The sequence below is a fragment of the Marmota monax genome, unplaced genomic scaffold (assembly GCF_021218885.2).
Source record: "Marmota monax isolate L192 unplaced genomic scaffold, Marmota_monax_Labrador192_F-V1.1 WCK01_AAM20220418_F8-fsc00004, whole genome shotgun sequence".
NCBI classification, from domain to species: domain Eukaryota; kingdom Metazoa; phylum Chordata; class Mammalia; order Rodentia; family Sciuridae; genus Marmota; species Marmota monax.
This window is the reverse complement of record NW_026692881.1, coordinates 13865658-13892144: the sequence shown is the minus strand read 5'-3', so window position 1 is coordinate 13892144 and position 26487 is coordinate 13865658. Positions and strand designations below refer to the sequence as shown.

Genomic DNA, 26487 nt, shown 5'->3' with positions numbered 1-26487 from the left:
TTTTTTGATGCTAGGGATTGAATCCAGGGGTGCTTTACCACTGAGATACATTCCCATCCCTTTTTATTTTCACTAGATTCTCACTAAGTTGTTTAGGGCTTCCCTAAATTGCTGGCTTTGAGCTTAGAATCTTCCCACCTCAGCCTCCTGAGTCACTGGGATTACAGACATGTACTGTGTGTGCCACACCACTGTGCCCAGCAGAAGATAGGTTTTCCTCAATTTTTTTGGGTGAAGAATAGCAAAGCCTGCCTATTTTCTCCTTTTAAGACTAACTCCTTGGAGCTGTAGCCTGGGGGAAGAAAAACAGTTTTAGCTGGACACAGTTGCTCACCTGAAATCCCAAAGACTTGGGAGGCTGAAGCTGGAGAATAGCAAGTTTGAGGCCAGCCTTAGCAAGTTAGCAAGACTCTGTCTTAGAAAATAAAGAAGGCTGGGGATGTAACTCAGTAGGAAAGCACCCCTGGGTTCAGTCCCCAGTGCCAAAAAAAAAAAAAAAGTTGGGGGGGCTGTATAGTGATTTATTTAGTAGTTGTAAAGATGGCTTGGTTTGAGCTGGCAAGGATTATATTTGACCTCATGAGGTGGTCCCCTCCTCCGCCCCTCAGCCCCGACTTCCCTGGGGCAAATAGCCTTTGCTGAGCCCCTTCCTACTTCCTGTCTGCCTTTCCAAGGAAAGCTTGGGGGCAGCCCCCGCTCTGCCTGTCAATCCCTTGCAGGACCTTTCCTGCCCTGCAACTCTTCCACACTGTGCCCTGCACACAGCTGGTTAGTGCTTAGTGACTGGGGCATGATTCAGTCCTGCTGCTTACCAGCTGTGTTTGATGAGCAAGTCACTGCCCTGAGCTTCCCTCTTTTCTCATTTATAAAATGGTAATGCTTAGTAAGGTAGTTGGGAGGGTTAAATGAGGACCTGAGGTGTCTGGGAGACTTAAGTGTTCAAAACATAACTGCTAGTTCTTTTTTTTTTTTTTTTTAATCTCTTTTTTAAATATTTATTTTTTAGTTTTAGGTGGACACAATATCTTTATTTTACATTTATGAGGATCAAACCCAGTGCCTCATGCATGCTAGGCGAGCGCTCTACCACTGAGCCACAACCCCAGCCCCCATAACTGTTGATTCTTGGCACTACCACATGGCTTTATGTGCCTTGAGATAAGCCCCAAATTTCCATTTTATAGATGACACTGAGACTTAGGAAATTAAGGGATTTGCTTGAAGTTACCACCTCTTAAGTGAGGAAGCTAGAATTTGAACTTGGATAATCTGACTGTAGCTTCTCCTGCTTTCCTCAGTTAGGTCTTTGGGTCTTATTGTACCACTTACAGGAAACTCTTTTTTTTTTCTTCCCAGGGGTTTTACCCCTGAGATACATCCCCAGTCCTTTTTTTTTTTTTTTTTGTGTGTGTGTGTGTGTGTATGGTGCTGGGGATTGAACCCAGGGCCTTGTGCATGCTAGGCAAGCACTCTACCAACTGAGCTTTATCTAGAGCCTCTAAAAGACTTTTGGACACCACTCTCACCCATGTTGGATTTCTTGGAGTTCTTTGGAACATCCCACAAACTTTGACCCACCAATACTTCAGCACAATAGCAAACTTTTCTTGTGCATCAGCCACATATCTGCACAGTATAGGCATCTGGAATGAGGCAGGGTTGAAACATCCTGATAGAACTCACAGCAGATTTAGACACACAGACCTTCATATGAGGAAATAGGCATTGCATAAGAGCGGCCCAGATAACAAACACCATATGGCTGTTTCCTTCAGAACTGAATCACAAGTCCTCTGTAAGATGAGGATTGGGCCAAGAGAGATCTCACTCAGGGCAGATACCCTGGAGGTTTGCAACCTGACTGGAACAGCACTCAGGAATATAATAGGAATGGGGACTGCAACTAAGGAGAAAAGATCTATAGAATCTGAGCAGCTAAGAGGAGAAGGGAACTGAGTAGGGAGGAGAAAACACTCTGGTGCACATCTTTATATGACTCTAGGACTTGGTGATAGGGCAGGAGTTGAACTCAGGCTCAGATTGAACCTCATTGACTCTCTTACCTCCTGTCTGAGCCTACTCATGTTTCTTTGCGGGGGGTGGCAAGGATGAAACATTTATTTATTTTTTAGTTGTAGATGGGCACAATATCTTTTATTTTATTCATTTTTTTTAATGAGGTGCTGAGGATAGAACCCAGTGCCTCACACATGCAAGGCAAGCGCTCAGCCACTGAGCTACAACCCCAGCCCAAGGATGAAACATTTTAATCTGATGGTAGCACAGGACACTGTACAGGAGCCCTCAAAGCTCAAAGATTTGCCCTCCAGATTCTAAGAAAGTTCTGGAAATAACTAGATTTGCTAGTCTGTCCTCCACCAGTGGCAGGTGGCAAAGTGAATGGGGAAAACATTGTGGTCTGCCCTCATGTCATTTATAGATCCAGTCCTAAGCACAGTTCTTCTAATTCACCAGTTCTTCAGGCTGAAAACAAGCCAGTCTTCTCTGTACTCTGCAGAATCACTGCCATGAATAATGTTCCTGTCAACTTGGATGTAAAAGCTGTCTTGGATGGTTCCAGGCTTGGAGTCTGTAGGGACTATGTCCCTGAACATCACTTAGCCAGTCTTCTCAACATCTAGCCTTTCCCAGACCATGGCAAACACTGGCACTGAACATGTATTTCACCAGGCCAAAGAAGAATGGATGGTACTTCAGGTCAGTGTAGTGTTCCTTAAGAAGGCCTTCAGAAGCCTACATGGATTTCAGACTAAGAAGGTGGAATCCCTTCTCAAAATGCTTGATGACCTCTCCCACAAGATCCTGCTGGACCCTGATGGCCTTGATGGTAATGAAAATGTGCTCATCGTTGGCCTTGGTCCTGTCCAGCTGTTTGGGCTTCAATCCACATTCCTTTTCTCACACCCCCTAATCCTTGCTACTGATCCAGCCGTTTGCAAAGGCTATAGAGTGACTAGCCCCAGTCCTAGGCCTGAAGAAGTGTGTCTGTCTAGGAGGGAAAGGCACTTCCCAGGTGTTGCATCAAGTGATAGCCCATTCCTAGTACTCATGACTTTGGCTTAGATATCCCTAGCTGGACATAGCTGAGAGGACTCCATCTTCTGACAGGGTCTGTTGCCTAAGTTCCCCTAATAACATTGCAAGTGTTAAGCCCAGAAGGATTGAAGCAATAGGGAAGTGGCAAGAAACTGGGTATGTGTGTGTAGGTAGGGAGGGCTGGTTCCGAGGTTCATGTGGGAAGTTACAAGGGCAGCAACCTGGTGTCTCATAAATAGTAGTTGGAGGGAGATCAGGGTGACAAAAATTTGGCAGTTAAAACTAAAAAGTGGATACAGGCTGGGAGATGCTGGCAGGTGGGCAGTGCTAGCTAATGTGCTTAGCACTTACCCTGCACCAGGCTCTGTCCTGAGCACTTTACCACTTTACCAGCTCATCAAGTCTCTATGTGAGGAAGAAAAGAATACCCAGAAGGAGCAGACAGAAAGTAAGAGTAGAACCAACGGAAGCTGTAGGCTGAACTGTGGGGGTTGGGGAGGTATGTCTACAGGTGTGCATGTGTGTCTACACACAGGTCCATCTATGTCATCACCATTTATATTCCCTGTGGTCAGGCTACAGGAGTCCAGGGCATGGTCCATCAGATCCTGCTCAGTGACTTACTTTCATTGTCTGTTTTTGAACACTGGAGTTAATTCAGCTTCCTTTTTAAAAAAAATCAACCCATTAAGTAGTGTATTTTGAACATCTGCATTAGTTCCTCCTGTCTTCAACCCAGCTGAAGAGAAGTACTATTTGGCATGCATCTGGAGAAAGGGCCTCTTTTTTTTTTTGGTATCCAGGATTGAACCCCAGGCACTTCACCACTGAGCCACATCCTCAGCCCGTGTTTATATTTTATTTAGAAACAGGGTATCGCTGAGTTTCTTAGGGCCTCCCTAAGTTGCTGAGGCTGATTTTTAAATTGCCATCCCCCTGCCTCGGCCTCCTGAGCCATTGAGATTACAGGTGTATGCCACCATGCCCAGCTGAAGAAACTGTCTTATGACACCAGTGGGGAAGATTTCACCAATATTGAGCTGTGGAATCTAATTTAGACAGGTAAGACACAAGCAGGCCAAAGGCAGGGCAAAGGTAACAAGATGATAACCAACTTGTGGTTTATTTTAACCCACCCAAATCAATAAGTCAAATAAACTGCCTGAACAGCCTACCAGTGGGGGGTTGTGAATTTTACCTCCTATGAGTCAGTTAACAATTGACAAAAGGAAGCAGTTAAACTCTGTGGTATCAGTTTTAGTTTTCATTCTATTGCTGTGTAGCCACAGAGGATTCATTCACACAAAACTCACAGAAACATGCAGCTGTCACAGGCATGAAAGGTTGCACAAAGTTGCTTCAACAGCCAATCTGTCAGGTCTGGGCCTTGCTGGGGTAGGAGAGTTTGTGACATAGGGTACTATCCTATGGGACATCCATACCTTCAGCCCCTCCCCTGAGCCCTGCTCTTTAAACATTCTCAGAGTGAGGACCCCTCTTCCAGATGGTTCTTTGGAGCATCTTTAATTTCTCCCTGTCTTCCGCTGCACTGGGTCAAGCACTGTGTCTCCTGTTAAGCAAATCCCTCCTTTGGCCCTGTTCCCCTTCTTTGTTTGTTTATTTTGCAGTGCTGGAGATAAAACCTAGGGCTTCTCTTAAAGTAGGCAAGTGCTCTACCACTGAGCTACCTCCCCACCTTCTGTTTTCCCTTTTGGGCATCTTCTTCAGACTTCTAGGCACCTCAGCTCATCATCTCTGTCCTGAGCACCCCACTCCCTTAGCCTCCAGCACTCTGTTGCAATTGCCCCATTTGTTTGCTCTGCAAATATTTATCAAATGCCAATATCCAGGCGTAGTTACTAAATGCAGCTATGTTTCAGGCAGTGGCCAAAGCATTTGTACTAGCATTACCTCAATTAATCCTCACAACAACCCAAGGAGGCAGGGACTTTTATTATTCCCAGCCTTATTAGGAGGACCTTGATGTTAGAAAGGTGAGGAGATCTGCCCAAGGTCACAGGAAGGAGCTTTAAAGAAAGGAGGCAGGAAGTCTGGTTCCAAAACCCATATTTTTATGGCTACCCGGTACTGGACTGAGGCCTTTGGGTTTTCTTTTCTTCTTCTTCTTTTTTTAATATAGTAGTATTCCTGCTCCGCCTGCCCCCCACACTGTGGGTTTTCTTTTCAAAATATCTCTCTTGTCTTTTCCTCCCCCTTCCCACCCAGACCTTTATCGCCTGGTGCCTGGATGTTGTAACAGCCAGTCACAAATCTGCCTGACCATAAAGGTTCCCCCTCAGCCCCAGTCCATTCTCCACACCATGTGGCCTGCCAATCTCCCTAAAACATCCTCTTCATCTTGTCATTCCTCTGCCATCAAAGAACATATAATCTCTTTGAGAAGAAGGCATGCACATATGAGCCCCTGAGATAACTCTATAATGGCTGTAAATAACAAGAACAGGGAGAACAAAAGGAACTCGAAGGTCACTTTCTGTGAATAAACTGCACAATTATAGACAGGAGTGGACAGGGCAGAAAACCTGAACTTCAGCTGAGCATTGAGCAGGACATGGAATTAGAACGGGAAAGTTTTCTAATAGAAAATGGGGGTCTTACAAGCTGGTCCCAGGCTGTCCTCTCTGCACATCCTACCCCCCTTTTTTAAAATGTATTTTTTTAGTTGTAGATGGACACAATACCTTTATTTTATTTATTTTTATGTGGTACTGAGGACCGAAACCAGTGCCTCACATGTGCTAGGCAAGCGCTCTACCACTGAGCTATGACCCCAGCCCACACCCTATCCTTTGAGATATTCCTACTACTCCTACTCCACAAGTTCCAATCCTAAACCAGGTATGGCTCTAAAGTGACCTCTGCCCTGTTCCCATTGAATCTCTTCTGGACTGAGTATTTTTCCCACTAGGCTTTCTTTAATGCTTACTTATGCAATTGGGGTGTGTGATCACGACCCTAATTTGACCTTCAGAAGAAAGAGATTTGTGCTTTTTCAGAAGCAGGTTAGCATCGTGGTTGGTAGTATACACCTACTCAGGAGGCTGAGGCAGGAGAATCCCAAGTTCAAGGCCAATCTTGGCAATTAGTGAGATACCATTTCAAAAATAAAAAGGGCTGGGGCTGGGGCTGGGGCTCACTTGCCTGGCATGTGTGAGGCACTGGGTTTAATTCTGAGCACCACATAAAAATAAATAAAGGTCTATCACCAACTAAAAATAAATAAATAACAAGGGCTGAGGATGCAGCTCAATGGTAGAGCACCTTGTACAGAATCCCCATTAGCGAAAATACAAAAACAAACCAGGTTAGGGTTTAGGGTGTAGTTTAGTGGAAGAGTTTTTGCTTAGCATTTGGGAGATCCTGGGTTTAATCTCCAGCACCAAAAACATAAAAAGAAAAGAAAAAGACCCCAACAACGACATCAACAAGGACAACAAGAAGAAAAACAGTGAGAGTCATTAAGAGGCAGGATTTGTGGGTAGTGGTGGTGCACACCTATAATTACAGTGACTCAAGAGTCTGAGGCAGGAGAATCAAGTTCAAGGCCTGTCTTAGCAACTGTTAGAGACCCTCAGCAATTTAAAGCAATCCTGTCTCAAAATAAAAAATAAAAAGGGCTAGGCACATAGCTCAGTGGTAAAGTGCCCTGGAGTTCAATCCTCAGAAAAACAAAAGAGGGGGAGGTTCTTATTTTCTTCTTTATTTTTCAGTACTGGAGATTTTACTCAGAGCTTCGCATATGCTAGGCAAGTGCTCTGCCACTGAGCAATATTCCCAACAAGAGGTACAGTTTTTCCACAAGACTTAAAGACTTCAAGTAATGGCCTTAATTCAATACCTTCTAGGATTGATGTTTTATTATTTGCTCTTTGTTTCCAATACAATATATAATTAAATCTTCACACAATTCTAAGGTTCTATGCTTTGTCCCATTTTGCAGATGAGTTTACTTATATTGAGTTTATGAATAAACTGAATCGCACAGCTAGTAATAGAGGGCTGCTTGTAGAACCCAGGCTCATCTATATCTTTTGGGAAATATTGTTATGGGCAGGTCATTTGCTCTCCCTCCAGTTATGGATGAAAACAACGCATGGGAGAGTTTTTCTCCTTTGCCTGCACCAGCTTGTACAGTGTTCAAATGGAGTGCACCTTCAAGTGGAAACCTCTCTGGGCTTCCATCTCTAAATGAGGCAGTAGCACCAGACTGCCAAACCCTGAGCTCTCCCGGGGCTGACGTTCTGTGATTACTGAGCATTGGTGAAAGAGGGGGGAGCTAATTGAGTGAGTTAGTAATTTGGTTGCCAAGGTAACTCTTTTCTGATTGGAAGGAAGGGATCACAGGGTTCAACGCAGACTTTGCTGGATAGGAAAGTGGTGTCTGATCTTCACTCCATGTTTCAGCTTCTGAGCTGGAAAAAGAAAGGGAAAGAGGAAAATAAAAAAGGATAAAAATTGAATCCAAATATAGTAGCATTTATTCCTAATTTAGAATGAAATCTTAGGATGGCAGACTTTGGAATCCTCTATAATTATAAGGTGTGGCTTTTTTCCCCCCTAAATTACTTGTTGTTTGTCAATTGACCCACATCAGCTTATTTTAAAAATGTTTTTCATTCGGTTTGTAGCTTTGGTCTTTCATCTCACCTTAGCCATTTTCTGTAGTTAGCTGTCTTCACAGGATACTGAATATTTTGTAAGAAAATGGATATGGAACACTTGGCATTTCCTAGCTCAGTCTAGGCACCTGGGGAAGAGTTTTCCAGGGTTCCAATGGAACTACCAATTTGGGCAACTGTAAGGGTGTCATTAATATTATACTGTATGTGCAGAATTGTGCAGTGAACAACGATGCTGAATCCTGTAAGATGGTGTCAAGTTATTGGAAAGAGGCTCAACTGTGAGCCCATAGACCTGAATTCCAGACTCAATTTGATCTCTGATTTCATAAATGACTTTAGTGAGTCACTCTGCCCCTCTGCCCTGCCCAATTCCCCAGACTAATTTTGCATCTATAAAATGGTCTAATATGACTGGGGCTATATCTCAATGGTGGAGCACCTGCTTAGATTCCTTGAGACCCTGAATCTAATCCCCAGCTTGTGTGTGTGCCTGTGCATGTGGCGCATGTATAAACATGCATGCACATACGCGCACACACACAAGCCTAATAGCTTTGAAAGATTATTTGTAAAAGTCCTGATTTTTATTCCAAAAAGGACTTTGGGGTGAATAGTAAAACTTGGCAGGAAGTTTTAGAGCTGAACAGTTACAGGATTCAGGATGTCAAGTGACTTATACAAAGTAGGTATTGGTTTTCTCCAGTTTTTCTTTTTCAAGGATAGGACTGTACTGTGTAAACCTTAGGTTAAGTTTGGCTTTAACATTCTAAAAGCCAGCATAGTTAGTGCAGTGACATGGAATCATGTACAGTTGGGGAGGGAAAGCAAGCCCTGGGACCTCTGAGATCCTTCTACAGCTAAGAATCTGAGCTAACTCAGGACCTCATGCTAGGGGTCCTGACTACTTTCTCTGCATGCTCAGTGCCCAGAGGTAGAAACCCACTGTATTGCTGGCAGCTCCTTTCTCAGTTTCTTTTAGAGCTTCCATAATCACTCTTCCCTTGTTGGGTAACATGAGACTGAGCACACCACAGCCCTTTCTGGGCATATAGTGGAAAATAGCTGTCTAGGTGTATTCTGGAGGTAGGTGTTCCTCAGAGACCATCAGCCCCACGTATTTGAGAATGGGACAAATAAAAATGAGTCAAAAAGGGAGATAGAAGCCAACCATTATAGTACTTGCCTGTAATCCCAGCTTGGTAGGCTGAGGGAGGAGGATCACAAGTTCAAGACCAGCCTCAGCAACTTAGTAAGACCCTAAGTCACTTAGTGAGATCCTGTCTCAAAAAAAAAAAAAAAAAAAGGGCAGGTGTGTGTGTGTGTGTTTGTTTGTAATAGACAATAAGAACACAACTCATAGAGTACTCTCTCTCTAGAAAACAGTTTTGGCATCTTGGCTTATACTGTTTTATGAATAACTGAGGATCCAGTTAGTTGGCCACAGAGGCTGAGCAACTTGCCCAAGATTCCCTCTCTGCTTAATAAGTGGACTGTAACACCAGGTACCCTGTCACTCAACCTAGCTCCTTCCTTGTATTAAAGCAACAGAAGGAGAGCGGTAGAAAGGGTTGCTGTGTCACTGAAGGGCCAGAATGGTAGTAAATGTGCCAAGACCAAAGAGGGAGGAGCCCTTTAATAAGCTCTCAGCCAGTTTTCCCACCACCAGTATTGCATCTTGAGCAGCCTCCTGACCAACAGTCCACTTAAATGACCACAGTCGAAGGAAAAAAGAAGTGATAAGCTGCTCCAGCTGCAGTGACTGGTGGATCTAACATCCTTTGCCAGCAAGCAGAAGCAGCTTCATAACACATTTGCCATCCCTAACTATTAATCCAAAAGCTGTGAGGTTTTGGTGAATGGGATTGGTCCAAAACCTGACCTCACTTTCATTTAATTTCATGCCAGCATTGATACACACCCAGCTGAGCAGACCTCAGTCTAACTAGTGAGCTGCTCAGACACAAAGGCGCTCTAATTACCATCCCCACGCCAAGCTGACAGGGATTTCAAGTGTTTTCATGTTTATGGAGATCGGAGAAGTGTGTTCTGTACAGCTTTCCCCACTGGTGGCAAGTACAAAATTAAACCAAACAAAAAAAACAACACATTTATTCAAAACAGGTCTTTCAGTTAAGTTAAAATCCTATAATCAGGATAGCCACGATTCCAGACACTCCGGTGCGAAGTGTAGATATGTCAACAACCACATCTGGATGCTGAACAAGCCAATGACTCTTTATAAAACTAAAACAACAAAACGGTCTCAGCGCCCTCAGAGGGAGTGAACAGTATGTTCCATGCACTTCACCATGATCACAATGGCAAAGCCTGCAGCTTCTCTATTTGGAGGGTCACATTTTCTACTCGGTTTCTTTCACTTACAAAGGCGAGCACGGCTGGGGGAGGGGCAGGGGGAGGAAATCAACTCTGTCTACCCAGGGAATTGCAGCTGTTATTGCAAATGGCCCTGGAGAGCCCATTATAAGATGCTGTGTGAGGCTGTGTCCCTTGAGTGCCTGTCACGTGGTGCATTGCTAGGCCCTCGACCTGGCCCCCAGAATAGCCTGCGCCACCCGCTTGAATAGGGGAACAGAGCCGAGGGGCTGAGGAGGGACCCTGGACCACATCTCAGGACATTTTCCGTGAAAGCACGGAGCCCGAGCAGGGGCGGTGGCCACCCACAGGAAGCACAGGCTCCCGGCACCTCTCTACTTCCCCACTCATGGTGGCGCGGCGCGCGTGTCCTCAGGAGACTCAAGCACTTGCAAAACACAGCGCTCTTCTCCGAGCACAGGCAGACCCGGTTACCCTCCCTGCAGGAGTCCCGCAACACAGTGCGTGCCCAGGAAAACAGTGACCTTGAACTCTAGGAAGGGCAGGCCGGGCAGCGAAAACACACATAAGAGAAGACGGGGTTCATTCCACGCCTCGCCTTACCCTTCCACCACCCAACACGCCCGCCGCCGCCTACCATACCCATCTGTGGCTACAGTCCTCACCCAGCACCCTGAAAACTGCAGTCAGTTGCAAAGAGAGAGCTGAGGAAAAAAAGGTTACTCCTATTCAACCCCAAGAGAGTGTTTTCGTAGTACCACATTTTCTATATTAAAACCAATACCCCCCAAAGTCACGAGATGATATTTTAAGTGTCGTAAAATTTCGAATCCGGTTGATTGGGGTAGATTCCTGAAATTATCGTCTACTCTTGTCCCCTTCTCTCGAAGTGGATCAGGAACCAGCCCTGAAAAGGTAAAGCAAGTAACTGGGACCATGCTCCCGTCGTTGTGAAGCTTGGCGATCCTGAGAAGTGTGGCCCGTGGCCACGTGGTCACCCGGCTGGCCCCAGAGGCTGCGCGGAACCGCACACTGCGCAATCGGGTCACGGGTCACGCCAAACAAGGAGTCCTACTGAGTGTGAGCTTGGGGTGCGCTCTGTAATATCTGCCTTAAATAGGGCTAATGAAATCCTGGATTGGGGCCCTCGACCTCAGTTCCCCAAGAAGACATTGGCGATTTTTTGGTTCCCAGTCTTCATTAACTTATTTTTTTTCTACTTCTGAAAGCGAGAGTTCTCCACTAGTCTGAACAGGGTCGCAGCCCTCGAGGGAATCCCTTGTCCCATAGTCAGAGGCTGGCGCTGTGACCACCTTGGCTGTTAGCTTCCAGGGACAAGAACGCCGTCTGTGGCTCTGAGTTGCGCCCTCCTCCCGGACGCACCAGGATCACTGCAGGCCGCTCTAGGGCTTCGGGGTGAAGGGGGCTCGTGCACTGGAGCCGACAGAGGACCCAGGAGCGGGTGTTGGGGAAGCTTTGCGTGTAACTGCAGACGTCGCGAATGAAGCCTCCTGACTGCCTCCTTGATGAGGTTTCCCGAGAGCACGAGCTGCTGCAGGAGTCGGTGCGGATCCTCGTCGCCAGTGCAGGTGTCGGGTTGGGACCCGCGTCGCTGCTGCAGTCGGCGGGACGCGGCAGCACTCCGTAGCCATCCTCGCCGGCACGGGCCGGACAGAGGCTGCGGGATGCCCTGTTTGCCAGCTCCGGGAGGCCCATCAAGGCCGGGCTGAGAGGACAGTGGGGACAGCGCGCTTGGGCCTGAGGAGAGCTCCGCCACGCAATAGGGCGCAGCGCGACCTCGCACGCGACCGCGGTCCCCGAGGGCGCAGCGTAGGGCTCCTGGGGGCGCTAGCCCCCCAGCCTCGGCGGACATGGGCCGCAACAGCAGCGGAACGGCCGGGGACAGGGCCTTGTCTGCCGACAGCGCCACCGGGGGCTGCAGCGGCGGCCCCGGGGGCACGCACCGGGAAGCCGGACTGTCGTGCGCCGCGTCCAGCTGCAGCGTTTGGCCGATCTGGGCCACCAGTCGGTCCACCTCGCCCGAGCCTTCCAGCGTCACCGACTGCTTCAGCAAGAGGAAGCTGTCGTCCTCCTCCTCCTCCTCCCCCTCCGCTTCCTCGCCGGCTTCCTCTTCCTCCTCCCTCCGGCACGGCATGGTCCCCTCCTGGGCACCCAAAGCTCTGCGGGCGTAGCTGGGGGCTCCTCTACCGGCGCGTTTGGCGGGCCGCGGCACAGGTGGGCCCGGGCCGAGGTTGAAGTCGGGGCCGGGGCCGGGGCCGGGGTCGGGGTGACGCGAAAGCCGGGACCGGCCAGGCTGTCGCGCCGCGCGCCTGCAGCCGGGGAGCCGGAATCCTGCCGGCTCGGGTTGATTTGTAAACAATGGATGACGTCCGCGGGCCCTACCACAGCGCCGAGCCGGGGGGCGGTGCGGTGCCCTTCGTGGGTAGGGTTCCTTTAGGGCTGGGGTCAAGAGTGAAGCCTTGCTGCCTCTGCGCGCTACAACTCTGCCTCTGTTTGTGCGCGTGCAATGGAGTGCTGATCGTGGCTCCCTCAGCTGGACGTGATTGGCATTCCAGAAGATAGACACCCTGGCGGACGCCGTTGGTTTCTTCCACACACAGGCACATACACTTCCACACACTTCCCTACACTCCTCCTCTCCGTACGTCAATTCGTCTGGTTTTAGCATTTGCGCTTTTGAGGTCAGGTTGCCGGCGTCAGGCGAGGGTGGCAAGGAGAGGGAGTCAGACTAGGAATCTGTGTGCCAATTATGGAAACGAGGCTGACAGACACGAAAGGAGGAAGGGGACCGTGTCCTGCGATGGGGGTGGTGGAGTTGGAAATGGCAAAGAAAGGCCACAGATGAATGTTTCTTGACTGGGAGCTTGGGAGTGTGGGGGCCTGGACTGGGATTGGCATTGCTGGAGAGGAGGAGATTGCCAGTCTTTGGAGGAACTGTGAGCTGTAAAGTTTTTAGAAGAACGCATTAATCCAGTGGGGAATCCCTGAGGGGTTAGCAAGAGAGGAAAATGAGGTGTTTGGATGAAAATGAAGCCACAGGCCATCTTAACCCTTCAAGATACAGTGGTTGATTTAATGGTTAACCGAGACTTCATTTCTTTTTCCTTTTCTTTTTCTTTTGTTCTGGTGATTGAATCCAGAGGTGTTTTACAAGTTAGTTACATTCTCAGTCCTTTTTATTTTTTATTTTTGAGACAGAGTGTAAATAAGTTGCTTAGGGTCTCGCCAAGCTGCTGAGGCTGGCCTGGAACTTGCAATCCTCCTGCCTCAACCTCCCGAATCTCTGGGTTTATAAACGTGCACCACAGTGTCTAAGATTTCCTTTTTTTTTTTTTTTAATGATAATTTTTAATTTATTGATTTTCAGTTCTAGAACAGAATCCAGGGCCTCAAGTATGGTATGAAAGTGCTAAGTGTTTTACCAGTGAGCCATACCCCTAGCCCAAGACTTCATGCTTCAAAAGGAAAAAGGACAGAAAATAATCCTTTAATGTCATGTTGTGTTGAAATCTTTAGACCTTTATTAAAAATCCCAAATTCCCCAGGCATACCTTTCAAACACTATGCTTTTAAGTAGACTTGGTGGGCCAGTGTAAGTAGGGGCCTAGCCAGTGAGTGTCATTATTATTACTGGACTTGCAACTACTCAGGGTACTGAACATTTAATAGCCAGCAGGCATTATAGCAAGATCCTGTATCTAAATAAATAAATAAATAAAAGTCAGCCAGGGGAGAGAAATTTATCAGGGTGATGAAAATATTCTTTTTTTAAAATTTGCCTGGTGCTGGGGATCAAACCCAGGGCTTCATGCATGCAAGGCAATTGCTGTACTAGTGAACTATAGCCCTACCCCAGAAATATTATAAATTTCCCATTTACCAAAAAAATTGAGTGAATAATTAAAATTAAAGAATTGTGTGTGTGTGTGTGTGTGTATATATATATATATGTAAATTGTACATCAATAAAGTTGTTTTAGCTGGTGTGGTGGTGTACCCCTGTGGTTCCAGTAACCTGGGAGGCTGAGGGAGGAGGATTGCAAGTTTAAGACCAGCCTGGACAATTTAGTGAAATCCTACTTCAAAATGATAAAAAGGGCTTGGGATTGCTGGGTATGGTGGCCCACACCTGTAATCCCAGTTGCTCTGGAGGCTGAGGGTGGAAGATCTCAAGTTCAAACCCAGTCTTAGCAATTTAGCAAGGTACTTATCAACTCAGGGAGACCCTATCTCCAAATAAAATATAAAAAAGGGCTGGGGATGTGGCTCAGTGGTTAAGCACCTCCCAGGTTCAATTTCCAGTACCCCCCCCCCCAAAAAAAAAAGGTTTGGGATGTAATTCATTGGCAAAATGCCCCCTCAGTTCAATCTCCAGTACTAAAGAAAAAAAAAATTAGCCCTAAGGCAGTCATACAGAGAAGCCAACTAGGAAAGTGTGGGCTATGTACAAGTTGTAAGGAGCTCTTTAAAATTTAAAGGGGCTCCTTTAAAAAAAGAGGAGAGTAACATGACATAGAAAAGGAAGTGTAATAGGGGATACAGGTAAGTCGAAAACAAACATCTTGGTGGACAGTTCAAGGATGAGAAGTACAGGAGCAAACTTTAGGAAGGGGTGAGATGGAGGAAAGTGGGGGGCTGGTTCAAAAAGAGCTGGTTTATTTTTGTCAAGAGGGAGGGAACAGGGCTGGGGTTGAGGCTCATTGGTAGAGCACTCATCTAGCACATGCAAGGCCCTGGGTTCGATCCTCAGCACCACATAAAAATAAATAAGTGAAAGAAAGGTATTGTGTCTAACTACAACTAAAAAATAAATGTTAAAAAAAAGTGTGGAGGGAAGAATGTGAAAACAGAGGAAAAGGGTTTTGAAGAAAGTCATTGAATTTCTTTTTTTTCTTTTTCTTTTTTTTTTTTTTGTGGTGCTGGGGATTGAACCCAGGGCCTTGTGCATGGGAGGCAAGCACTCTACCAACTGAGCTATATCCCCAGCCCAAAAATCATTGAATTTCTAAATCTAGGATATCTGGATTTTTTTGGGTTTTCATAAAAACCATCATCTCGTTTTAGTGGATTCCTTAAGATTTTCTATATAAGAGATCACATGGCATTCACAGATAGAAATAGTTTTGCTTCCTTTCTAGTCTGGATGCCTTTTATTTTTCTTAACTAATTGTCCTGGCTATAACCTCTAATAAAATTTGAATAGAAGTGGTAAGAGCAGACATCCTCATCTTGTTCCTGATCTTAGGGGACAGCATTGTCTTTCATATTAGGTATGTCGTTAGCTGAGGATTTTCCATAGATAGATGACCTTGAATCAGGTTGAGGACACTTACTTCCATTCCCAGTTTGCATTTCTTTTTCTCTTTTTGTCATGAAAAATTCATCGCTTCATCTTATTTATGAATTTGTTTATTTTTCCCCATCCTGACATGTTGTTCAAGAGTATGGTCAAGCAGCTGTTTACTGATTATGATATTCAGAACCTTCAGAACTTAATTATGTAAACTTTTGAAACGGGATGGGGAGGTGAAAAAAAAATAAAATTTTAAGATGAAAATAATTATTTATACCATTTGTGTTTTTATTCTCTGACTCAAAATTTGTCTCTTACATCATTATAGGCATGAAAAATGAAAAATAGCATAAACATTTGGAAAAAATATACAACTAAACATGAACCTACCCTGAACCATGATTCTACTCCTAAATATTTATCCATATTTGTACATGGGGTCTACATCAAGGCTTGTAGGCACGTGATCACAGCAACTTTATTGATAAAAGCCAAAAAACTGGAAACAAGTGTTCACCAATAGATAAGCAACCTAAGGAACATTCATACCTTGATGATGACAGAATACAATTTAGCAACAAAGAGTCCTGAATATTGCTATACTTAGAAATGTGGATGAAGCTCAAACCAGAATGCCGAGCAAAAGAAGCCAGAGGAAAAAAGAGCACATACCATATGATTCTGCTTATATGAAGTTCTAGAACAGGCAAAGTGATTTATAATGGGAAGAAAAGCAGAAGACTGTTTACATTTGGAGAGGGTAAGGCGGGTGAGATGGAAGAAGCATGAGGGAAATTAGGGGAGCTGATGGTGATATTCTATATCCAACTCTCTTGATTTGGATATAACACAGAGCCCTGTGTTAAAACTCATCACATGGTACATTTCAATACATTACAGATTTTACATGCAAAGTAAAAACTGCAAACAAATATTGAATTCTAGTTAATAGATATGCTGATGAGCTTAGAAATGAGATGATGCTTGCAATTTAGTCTGAAGTACATGAAAATGTGAAATAGATTAATACATGGATAGAAGGATGGTTAACAGGTAGTTTGGTGATAAAGCATGTATAGCAGATTATTAATATTGCAAAATGATCCATCAATTCCACTCCTAGGGATATCCCTAAAAGAACTGAAATCACACATTTACACAAAAATGTGTACACAAACATTGATAGCAGCGTCATTCATAATGGCCAAAAAGTGGTAACAACCCAAATGTTCATCAGTTGATGAATGGATGAATAGAATGTCATATATTCATAGAGTGGATTATTAGTGAGCACAAAAAGGCAGAGAGTGTTAATCCATGGCCCAACATGGATGAACGTGCTGAATAATAGAAGCCAGGCACAAAAGCCAACATATGATCTCATTTATATGAAATGTTCAGAATAGACAAATCCATAGAGACAGAAAGTAGATTAGTGGTTGCCAGGGGATGGGAGGAGAAGGGAATTAGGACTAACTGTTAATGGGTATGGGTTTTCTTTTTGCAGTGATGAAAATATTCTGGAATTAGTGAGGATGTTTGTATCACATAATGAATCTACTAAAAATCACTGAAGTGTGTACCTTAAAATGGTGAATTTTACGTTATGTGAGGTAAATCTCAACTTTTTACAAAATGTTAATGGTAGAATCTAGGTGCTCGTGGTGGGCAAGAGGGTGCTCACTGTCAAATTCTTTTAGTTTTGTTGACCATTAAGATTTTTGTAATCAAATGTTAGGATCAGCAAGCCTCAGAAGAGGGATTAATTGTGTGACACTCTTTAGGGGCATTGATACTGGCTGTTGGGAAGGGAAGAAGGAAGGAAGGGGGAGTGTCCACCTACTTCAAGGTTGGCAGATGCACACAGGGGACTTATGTAGGCTCACACTCCATGGGGGAGAGGATGTTGGTGTCTGCTATGGTTGACTAAATTCTGTGCTATGAAGGATTTCAATTTGTATTGGGAGGATAAGACACAAATGTTGGCAAAGCCAGCAGCAGCCCTGAGTCTAGGAAGGAGCACAGCAGGTGCAGGGTGCTTCTTGGCAAGGACCCTTTTGCCTATTAGTTACCTAGACCTGGAAGCTCTGGAGCCTGGCTGGCTGGGGAGCAGGGATTTATATGGAGAATTTAAGAGATTAGGGAATTCAAACTGAGATGCTAAGAGGTGTCAATGAGGTTTTAAACACCTCTCAGTAGAGCAGCCCAGGGAGCTGTGGAAGGCAGAAATTGAAATGTCCTGAAGCTGCTCACTGGGCAGGGAAGATAAGCAGCCACTGACTAAATAGGGTGCTAGAGCAGTTGGATCTAGAACCCAGTGGTTAAAATGTTGTGACTCCAATGCTGTAGTGTGGAGTATTTTGCCATATATGAAAGGAAAACGGACTCAAGTTTGGAGAGGTGGCTGGAGCATTGCAGCCCAGAGGTGGGAGACTTGTGCAGTGTTCTGTTGAATAATGTCCCCCAGGTTCCCATTACTCGAGAATCTGCAAATGTGACTTTTTTAGGAAAGAGGGTCTTTGCAGAGGTAATAAAATGAAGTTGAGGTCATATTGGGTAAGAGTGGGCCCTAATGCCTGAGTTGGCATGCTCATAATATGAGAACTATTTGGATATAGTGACACACCAGAAGAACACCATGTGGTGACAGAGGAAAAGATTGGATTTCTGTTGCCACCAACCAAGAACACCAAGGAAAAAGAAGCAAGGGATTATGTTTATTGTTGCAACTCAGACTGGCAGCTCCAGGACTGATAGTCTCTGTAATGGGTGTTAGGTCATGTGAGGCCCAGATCTACCCAGAGAACAGGAATCATCAGTGAAGAGATGGAAAGACAAGAGCTCAACAAATCCCTCAGGATACATGGATCATAGGGGGGAAAGGACCACATCACTACCACGTGAGGATGACCCACATAGGCTGAAGCAGTGAGTGCTCCCATTTCTGAGACTACGTTGCTTTTGCCAAATGGGTGCTGGTGGGACTGAAAAAACAGATGCTCAAATTCAAAGTGTGATTGGTTGTAGGTGTCAAGGAGAGATGGTCTGGAATCTGCAGACTTCATGACCATCTGGATGGCCTGTCACAGCTGTGCTATGGGCAAAGTTGTAAGCTAGGAAACACTCCTGGGTAACCTAATTCACTACATATTTTTTAATTCTGGCTTTACTTATTTGAATAGGAAATACAACTACATGGTTCAAAATCCAAAAGGCAAATAGAGCATCATCTGTTGTGTGTTCTTCTTGAGGTTATTTTATGCACTTTATTTATTTATTTTCTGCCTCCTCTTGTTAAATAAGTAGAAGCTATATGGGGGCTGCTGTTTGTCTCCCAATTACCATTCTTTCCCTTAATAATCCCAAGTTGTAGCTGCACCAGAGCCACAAGACATTTATCAACTTTTTTTTGCAAACAGATGTGGTCATGTGATTAAGTTCTGGCTAGTGAGAGAGATACAAGTAAAAATATTGTGTGATACTTTTGGAAAATCTCCCTATGAGGAGAGGGCAAGCCTCTCTCTCTTCTCTCTCTCTTTCTCTCTCTCTCTCTCTCTCTCTCTGGCACTGGAGATTGAACCTATGGGTGCTTTATCACTTACATCGCTAGCCCTTTTTTATTTTGAGACAGGATCTAACTAAATTGCTTAGAGTCTGGCTAGATTGCTAAGACTAGACTTAAACTTGCCACCCCCTTGCCTCAGCTTCCCAAGCTGCTGGATTATAAGCATGCATTACTGCACCTGATGCCTTTCTCTTTTGTATTCACCTTGTTGCCTGAATGTGGATGTGATAGAGTTCTAGTAACAATATCAGTCCATGAAGATCAGGGATGAAAGGTCAGTGAATATAAAGGGGTCTCAAAGATACAAATACAATCCTAGACTTCCTACCTTTGAATATCTTTTATGTTGGAAAGCAATAATCTTCTATATTGTTTAGGCCAACCACAACTTTTTTTGGTGGGGGAGGGATACTAGGGATTGAACTCAGGGGCACTCGGTCCCTGAACCACATCGCAGCCCTATTTCAGGGTCTCACTGAGTTGCTTAGTGCCTTGCCTTTGCTGAGACTGGCTTTGAACTTGTAATCCTCCTGCCTCAGCCTCCAGATTAACAGGCATGTGCCACTGTACCTGGCACAACCACAACCTTTTTAACGATAATACTAACATAATCAGAAAATCTGCAAAGACAGTTTGGTGAGTACTGCTAATCAGGCTTGTGAGCAGGGCTCCAAGCAAAATAGATAATAACAGTAACTACCAAATATTGATGATTATTATGTTTTTCTTATGGTACTGGGGATTGAATGCAGTGGTGCTCTATCACTGAAGTATGTCTTAAGCCCTTTTTTAAATTTTAAATTTTGAGACAGGGTCTCACTAACTTGCAAGACCATTCTGATTTTGTGATCCTCCAGCCTCAGCCTTCTGAGTTGCTGGGATTTCAAGCCACCATGCCAGGCAAATGTCAATTATCTTTAAAAGTTTAGTTGAAAAAAAGTTTTGATTAAGATATAATTGACTGGGCTGGGGCTGTAGCTCAGTGGCAGAGCGCTTGCCTAGTATGTGTGAGGCACTGGGGTTTGATCCTCAGTACCACATAAAAATAAACAAAATACAGCTACAAAATTTTTTTAAAAAATGATATAATGGACATATCATAAAATTCACCCATCTAAAGTGTACAGTTCAATAACTTTTAGATATTTGCAGAGTTGTGCAACCATTACCGTAATCTAATTTTAGAACTTTTGTATCACCCCAAAAAGGAAACTTTATACCCACTAGCTATATATTAGGTGTTTATTCTATTCCTAGAAACCTGAAGAGTGCTTTACAGAGATTATTTACTTCAGTCTTCCAGTAACCTCTGAGTTTGGTTTTATCCCCTTTTCATAAATAAGAAAAACCCTAAAGTAAACCTGCCCAAGATGACACAAACTCCTAGTGCCAGAGCCAGGATTCAACTCAGCTTTGTTTTGTTTTTTAAGAGACTGGATCTCACTACGTTGCCCAGGCTGGCCTGAACTCCTGCCTCAGGCTCCAAGTACCTGGGACTACAGGTGTGTACCACCTGGCCATACTAAACCCAGTTTTTATTGATGTCAAAGCCTGTCCTTCTCTAAGGACTCCCAGATTTCCTAGGCTTTGGAAGCTGGTCTTTTAAGCTCTGCCTTGTTCTTACTCCCCAAGGCCTGTGGATTATTTCTGTTAGTGTGTCGGGCAGCATCTGTGGTCCAATTGCTGATGCCCTTCCCTTTTCCTTGTCCAACCTCTGGGAGCCTGTGTCTGGGCCTCTGCCTCTTTCCTTTAGTCCACTCTCCTGACAGATACTTCATGGTGCCTAGCTGTGCTCAGGTTACCCCTACCCCTACTCGTAATAGGTCCACACTGCCTCCTGAGCGAAGTCCTCAGCTCCTCAGCTCCTCAACACAACATCCAGACGCTCAGAGGCCCTGCCCTGCTCCACTTATGCAACTTCATTTTGTCCTCTACCCTTGCCCAAGCCCACTGCTCCTGACACAACGGACCCTTGCCAGCTTCCAGGTGTATCTTCCATGTTCCTGATCTTCATGTAGAGAATCCCCTGCACCAGACTCCACCTGTCTAAATCTTACCCACTCCAGCTACAAATGACCTCCAATGACGCTGTCTCTGCTTTTGCCAACAGGCAGTGCTTCCTCCTCTCAGTCTCTGCATCCCACTCCATTTAGTTCCCCAAGCTGGGCTCTGACACATTCTTGCTTTCTGTAATAACTTGGGCTGGGCTGGACTGCAGGGCCCTTGATTGGAGATGCAGTTGCAATCAAGGTTGTCTGAGTGGCTGGGCCTGAGTGGCTTGCCCACCCTGTAGCCAATGTTGGGTCAGATCCACACAAAACACAGGCTAAGGGCAGGGAAACAGAGAGGCCCTAAAGAGATGCTGTTTGCATCAAGACAAAAACATGTCCAGGGGTTGTGGCTCAGAGGTAGAACACTTGCCTAGCATGTGTGAGGCACTGGGTTCGATCCTCAGCACCACACAACAATAAAATATGTGTCCTGGCTGGGTCGGATGTGGTGGTGCATACCTATAACTCCAGTGACTTGGGAGGCTGAGGCAGGAGGATCACAAGTTTGAGGACTGTCTCAGCAACTTAAACCCTGTATCAAAAACAAATAAATAAACAAACAAATAAGTAATAAATACATAGGTCTGGGGATACAGCTCAATAGTAAATCACCCCGGGTTTAAACCCTAATATCCCCTGCCCCCCAAAAGTAAACTGGGACACAAAGATAGAGCCCCCAGAAGGTTTCTATGTTTCCTAATCCAAACTATTGTGTGAAATTATGTTAACTAGGTGACAGGCTTTTATTTCACGACAAAAAATGGTCCTTTAAATTCAGATGTTCCAGAAGAGGTACTCTTGCACTTAATTCACACTAAAGTGTAAATGCAGGAGCAAGGCAGCTTTTATTTTTATTTTTGTAGTTGTAGATGGATAGCATGCCTTTATTTTGTTTATTTTTATGTGGTGCTGAGGATTGAACCCAGTGCCTCACATGTGCAAGGCAAGCACTCTACCACTGAGCTACAGCCCCAGCCCTTCTCAGTACTTTTTAATTTTTTATTTTCAGATGGTCTCACTGAGTTGCTATAAATGGCCTCAAACTTGTGATCCTCCTGCCTCAGCCTCCCCAGTCACTGGGATTACAGGTATATGCCACTGTGGCTTATTTATTTGATTTTTTTTGTGGTACTGGTTTGAAAACAGAGACTTTTTTTTTTTAATTAGAGCTTTATACTTATACATGATAGTTGGGTTCATCCTGACAAAATCATAAATGCATAGAATTTGATTTTAGTTTGTGGCTTCCCCCTTTTCTTTTCCATTCTCCTTCCCTCCCTTGTTCTCCTTCCTCTACTCTGCTAGTCTTCCTTTTGCTCATCATTTATTTATATTTGATTGCTGAAACCAGAGACTCTTGGTCACTAAGCTATATCCCCAACCATTTTAAAAAATATTTTTAAATTTGTTTTTGCTTTTGTGCTATGCTGGAGCAGTCCTGGAGGTCGGATCTAGGTCCTTGCACATAAGAGGCGAGTGCTCCACCCATGAGCTACACCCCTAGCCCAGATGTCTTTTATTTTGAGACAGGGTCTCACTAACTTGCTCAGGCTGGCCTTTTCTTGCCATCCTCCTGCCTTGGTCTCACTGAATCACTGGGATTGCAGGCATGTGCCACCATGCCCAGCTGAATCCGTCATTTTTAACTGTACAGAATTGGGTAACTTCCCTTTGCTCCCCTGAGTTCCCGTCCTCAATCAGTTCCTGTGGCCAGTCTTGGAGAGGATTTCACAGCGAGGCAGGAGACAGAGTTTTCTTTTCTTTTTTCTGCACATGGAATAATGTAGATATTAGCATCTCAAGTGTGCCTGAAAAAGAAGACCAGAATGAACAGGTGCCTGTGGATATCAAATGAGACCAAGTATCATAGGTTGGATCTGGAATGTTCCCCAAAGGCTCATGTGTTGAACGCTTGGTCCACAAGGCAGCAATGTTCAGAGGTGGGGATTTGGGGAAGTGATTGGATCCTGAGGGCTCTGACCTCATCAATGAGCTAATCAATCAATGGGTTTGTGGTTGAACGGACTCTTGGGAATGTAGTGGAAGCTGTAGGAGGTGGGGACTGGCTGGAGGAAGAGGGTCAATGGGGTGTGCCCTGGGGAGGTAGATCTTGTTTTAGACTCCTTCCTCTCCCTCTCTCTCTGCTTCCTGGTCACCATGAAGAGAGCAGCGTTGCTTTATCACACCCTTCCTGCCATGGTGTTCTGCCTCACCCCAAACCCACATCAATGGGGCCAAGGGACCGTGGACTGAAACCACTGAAGCTGTGAGCCCGAATCAATCTTTCCTCCTCCAAGTTGATTTTCACAGTGATGGCCTCAAACTTGTGATCCTCCTGCCTCAGCCTCCCCAGTCACTGGGATTACAGGCATGTGCCGCTGGGAAGGCATGTACACCTGGGAAGCAAAAGATTGGGAATGATTTACATCCTTCCAACAAATCTAGCTCCTGATTTTGTTAGGCAAAGCTAGTTTCCAGTGCTTGCAATCCTGACTGACAGAAACCTAAATGTTCAACCAAAGGGGATGATTTCAATAAAGGGGATACCCGTAACGTGAAACACTGTGCAGAAGTCAAAAGAATGTCAGATCCGTGCATACTGACCTGGAAAGGTCTTTGACAAATGCATGAGGACAGTGGTACAGTGCATTATCTTTATCTAAAACTTAAAACAAAATTATATAATTCTGGATGTCTGTGTGTGTTACCATAAGAATGAAATGCCATAGGAGAAGGACTTAGCCTTGCTCTTGATATATCTGCAGGTCTTGAACAATGCCTGGCACATAATAGACACTCACTAATATTTGTAGAGTGAATGTATTGTATAGAAAAAGCTCTGAAAGATACATTTCAAATAGAAAACAGTCATTTCTTAAAGGAGAGACCAGAATGCAGGAGTGGTAGATGAGAGAATTTTATTTCTATTATTTGAATTTTTTTTCTTAAGGAAAATATCTTACAATGTTATTTGTATTACTTGTATAGTTAAACAATATAAAAAGAGCTAAATATTGAGAGGTGATGGGAAAACTCCTAGAATGACATTTCAAAGACTGTATCATGATAAATACCAATTAAATGGCAAAGAAAGGGCAGGGGAATGGGTATTCCAGGTGGGTAAGTAATATTTTGGTTGGACTGCTGGCTATTTTGATTTTTTTAAAAATATATCTTAAAAATATCTTTGTTTTATTTATTTTTTATGTGGTGCTGAGGATTGAACCCAGTGCCTTACACATGAGAGGCAAGAGCTCTACCACTGAGCCACCACCCCAGCCCTGGCTACTTTGATTTTTGAGATAGAGTCTGACTTTGTTGCCCTGACCGGCCTCAAAGCCTGGGCTCAGGCCATCCTCCTGCTTCAACCTACTAAGTAACTGGCACTACAGGCATATACCATTGTATCTAGCTATTGTTGGCTATTTTTTTTTTTTTTTGGTACTGGGGATTAAACTCAGGGGCACACAACCATTGAGTCACATCCCAGACTATTTTGTATTTTATTTAGAGACAGGGTCTCACTGAGTTGCTTAGTGCCTTTCTTTTGCTGAGGCTGGCTTTGAACTTGTGATCCTCCTGCCTTAGCCTCTGGAGCTGTTGGGATTATAAGCATCTGGCTATTGTTGGCTATTTTGATAAAAGAACAACATCATAGTTTTTTTTTGGGGGGGTGGTACCAGGTATTGAACTCAGGCACCTGGCCACTGAACCACATCCCCAGCTCTATTTCGTATTTTATTTAGAGACAGGGTCTCACTGAATTGCTTAGTTTCTCTCTTTTGTTGAGGCTGGCTTTGAACTTGTGATCCTCCCGCCTCAGCCTCCTGAGCTGCTGGGATTATAGACGTGTGCCACCATGCCCAGCAGCATCACATTTTTAGTTTTTTTTTTTTTTTTTGTACTAGGGATTGAATCCAGAGGTGTTTTACCACTGAGATACAGCCCCAGCACACCCACCCCCCCTTTTTTTCTTTTTTCTTTTAAGACAGGTTCTCGCTAAGTTGTTGAGGCTGGCCTTGAAACTGGTAACCTCCTGCCTCAGTCTCCTGAGTTGCTAGGATTATAAGGCATGTGCCATAGACTTTTGGTTTTAAAAAATGCTTGTAGGGCTGTGCACGGTGGCGCACGCCTGTAATCCCAGAGTCTGGGGAGGCTGAGACAGGAGGATCGAAAGTTTAAAGCCAGCCTCAGCAAAAGTGAGACTCTAAGCAACTCAGTGAGACCCTATGTCTAAATAAAATACAAAATAGGGCTGGGGCTATGGCTCAGTGGTTGAGTGCCTCTGAGTTCAACCAGTACAAAAAAACAAAATTGTAGGGCTAGGGATATCGTTCAGTTGGTAGAGTACTTACCTCCCTTGCACAAGACCCTGGGTTCAATCCTCAGCACCACACAAACACACATACACACACACACAAAAAAAAAAAAGGAAAGAAATCATCCTACTACTCATCAGACTCAATACTGACACAAAGTTCAGAAACACACTTGATGCTTTTATATTGTGATAAGGGCATCAAAATGTCCTGCTTTAATTTAAGAGGGAACAAGAACAAAAATGGAGGTTGGAAGGATGCCTCCCAAGACTGAAGTCCTCTGCCTTGATTGAGGATGAAGTTAGAGCCTGGGTTCACAGGTTGAGCCCCTTGTCTTTCTTTCTTTCCATCTTGTTCCTTTTTTATAAAAACTTCCTTCCACGTTCCTCCTTTATTACCCTCAGCTGTCTTCCATTTCATGAGTTCATTTTGTCTCCCTGAGACTATTATAACTCCTTGAGGGCTGGGATCACTTCTCTGTGACCTTTTGTTCAGCTGGGCTGCCGGATGCCTTTACTGACTGTCTCGAATTCTGCTGGATTGCCACCTTATCACCAGGCTGACAATCGGTACCTGGATAGAGTAAAGATGACTCAGGGGAGTCTTGACACCTTCCGGAAACAAGGTGTGCAGGCGTGTCAGCTGAGCGCATATTTCCGCTGCACTCAGCAATAATATTTGCTTTGAATCAGAAGTCACAGTGCAACAGTTGGTTTTGAGGAGAAACACACCCCTCACAAAAGTAACTGATTAAACTGTAACTACCGTGTAATCTATGCTCCTTATCACACAGCAGGGGGAGAGGTGTGTTCTCCAGGAGGCTGTGTGGCATCAATATTCTCCATGTTATCTTGCACGTTTATCTAGTCTCACTACGTGCCAAGAAGCTGTGCTACTATGTGGCTTTTCAGAGATTTTCCCATTTAATTTTCAGAACTATCCTGTGAGAATTATTATTATCCTATTTTACAGAAGAGGAAATGCGATCAGAATATTGAGTAACCTGTCGGAGCTCATACAGCTACAGGTGATGGACCTGGGATTTGAACTTGGGCTCCTAACTCCAGAGTCCACCTTTAAATCATTTCCCCCCATATTGTACAAAACTGAGATTTTTCATCAAAGGAGATGAACCAGAAATATAGTCCCATGGTTTTCTTTCTAGTTGTGGTGGTAACACTTTAAAATTTTCAATGTTTCTTCT

General features: G+C 44.6%; 1 protein-coding gene and 1 pseudogene across 1 annotated transcript; both read right to left on the bottom strand.

The window, feature by feature from the left end:
• Positions 1 to 2430: 2430 nt before the first annotated feature.
• On the bottom strand, positions 2431 to 3687 carry LOC124096353 (nucleoside diphosphate kinase A-like; annotated as a pseudogene).
• A 6106-nt stretch (positions 3688 to 9793) lies between these two features.
• Frat1 (FRAT regulator of WNT signaling pathway 1) lies at positions 9794 to 12389 on the bottom strand. Its single transcript, XM_046450472.2, has one exon. The coding sequence runs from the start codon at positions 12187 to 12189 to the stop codon at positions 11356 to 11358; it is 834 nt and encodes a 277-aa protein (XP_046306428.1). The 5' UTR covers positions 12190 to 12389; the 3' UTR covers positions 9794 to 11355.
• Between the last annotated feature and the right edge of the window lie 14098 nt (positions 12390 to 26487).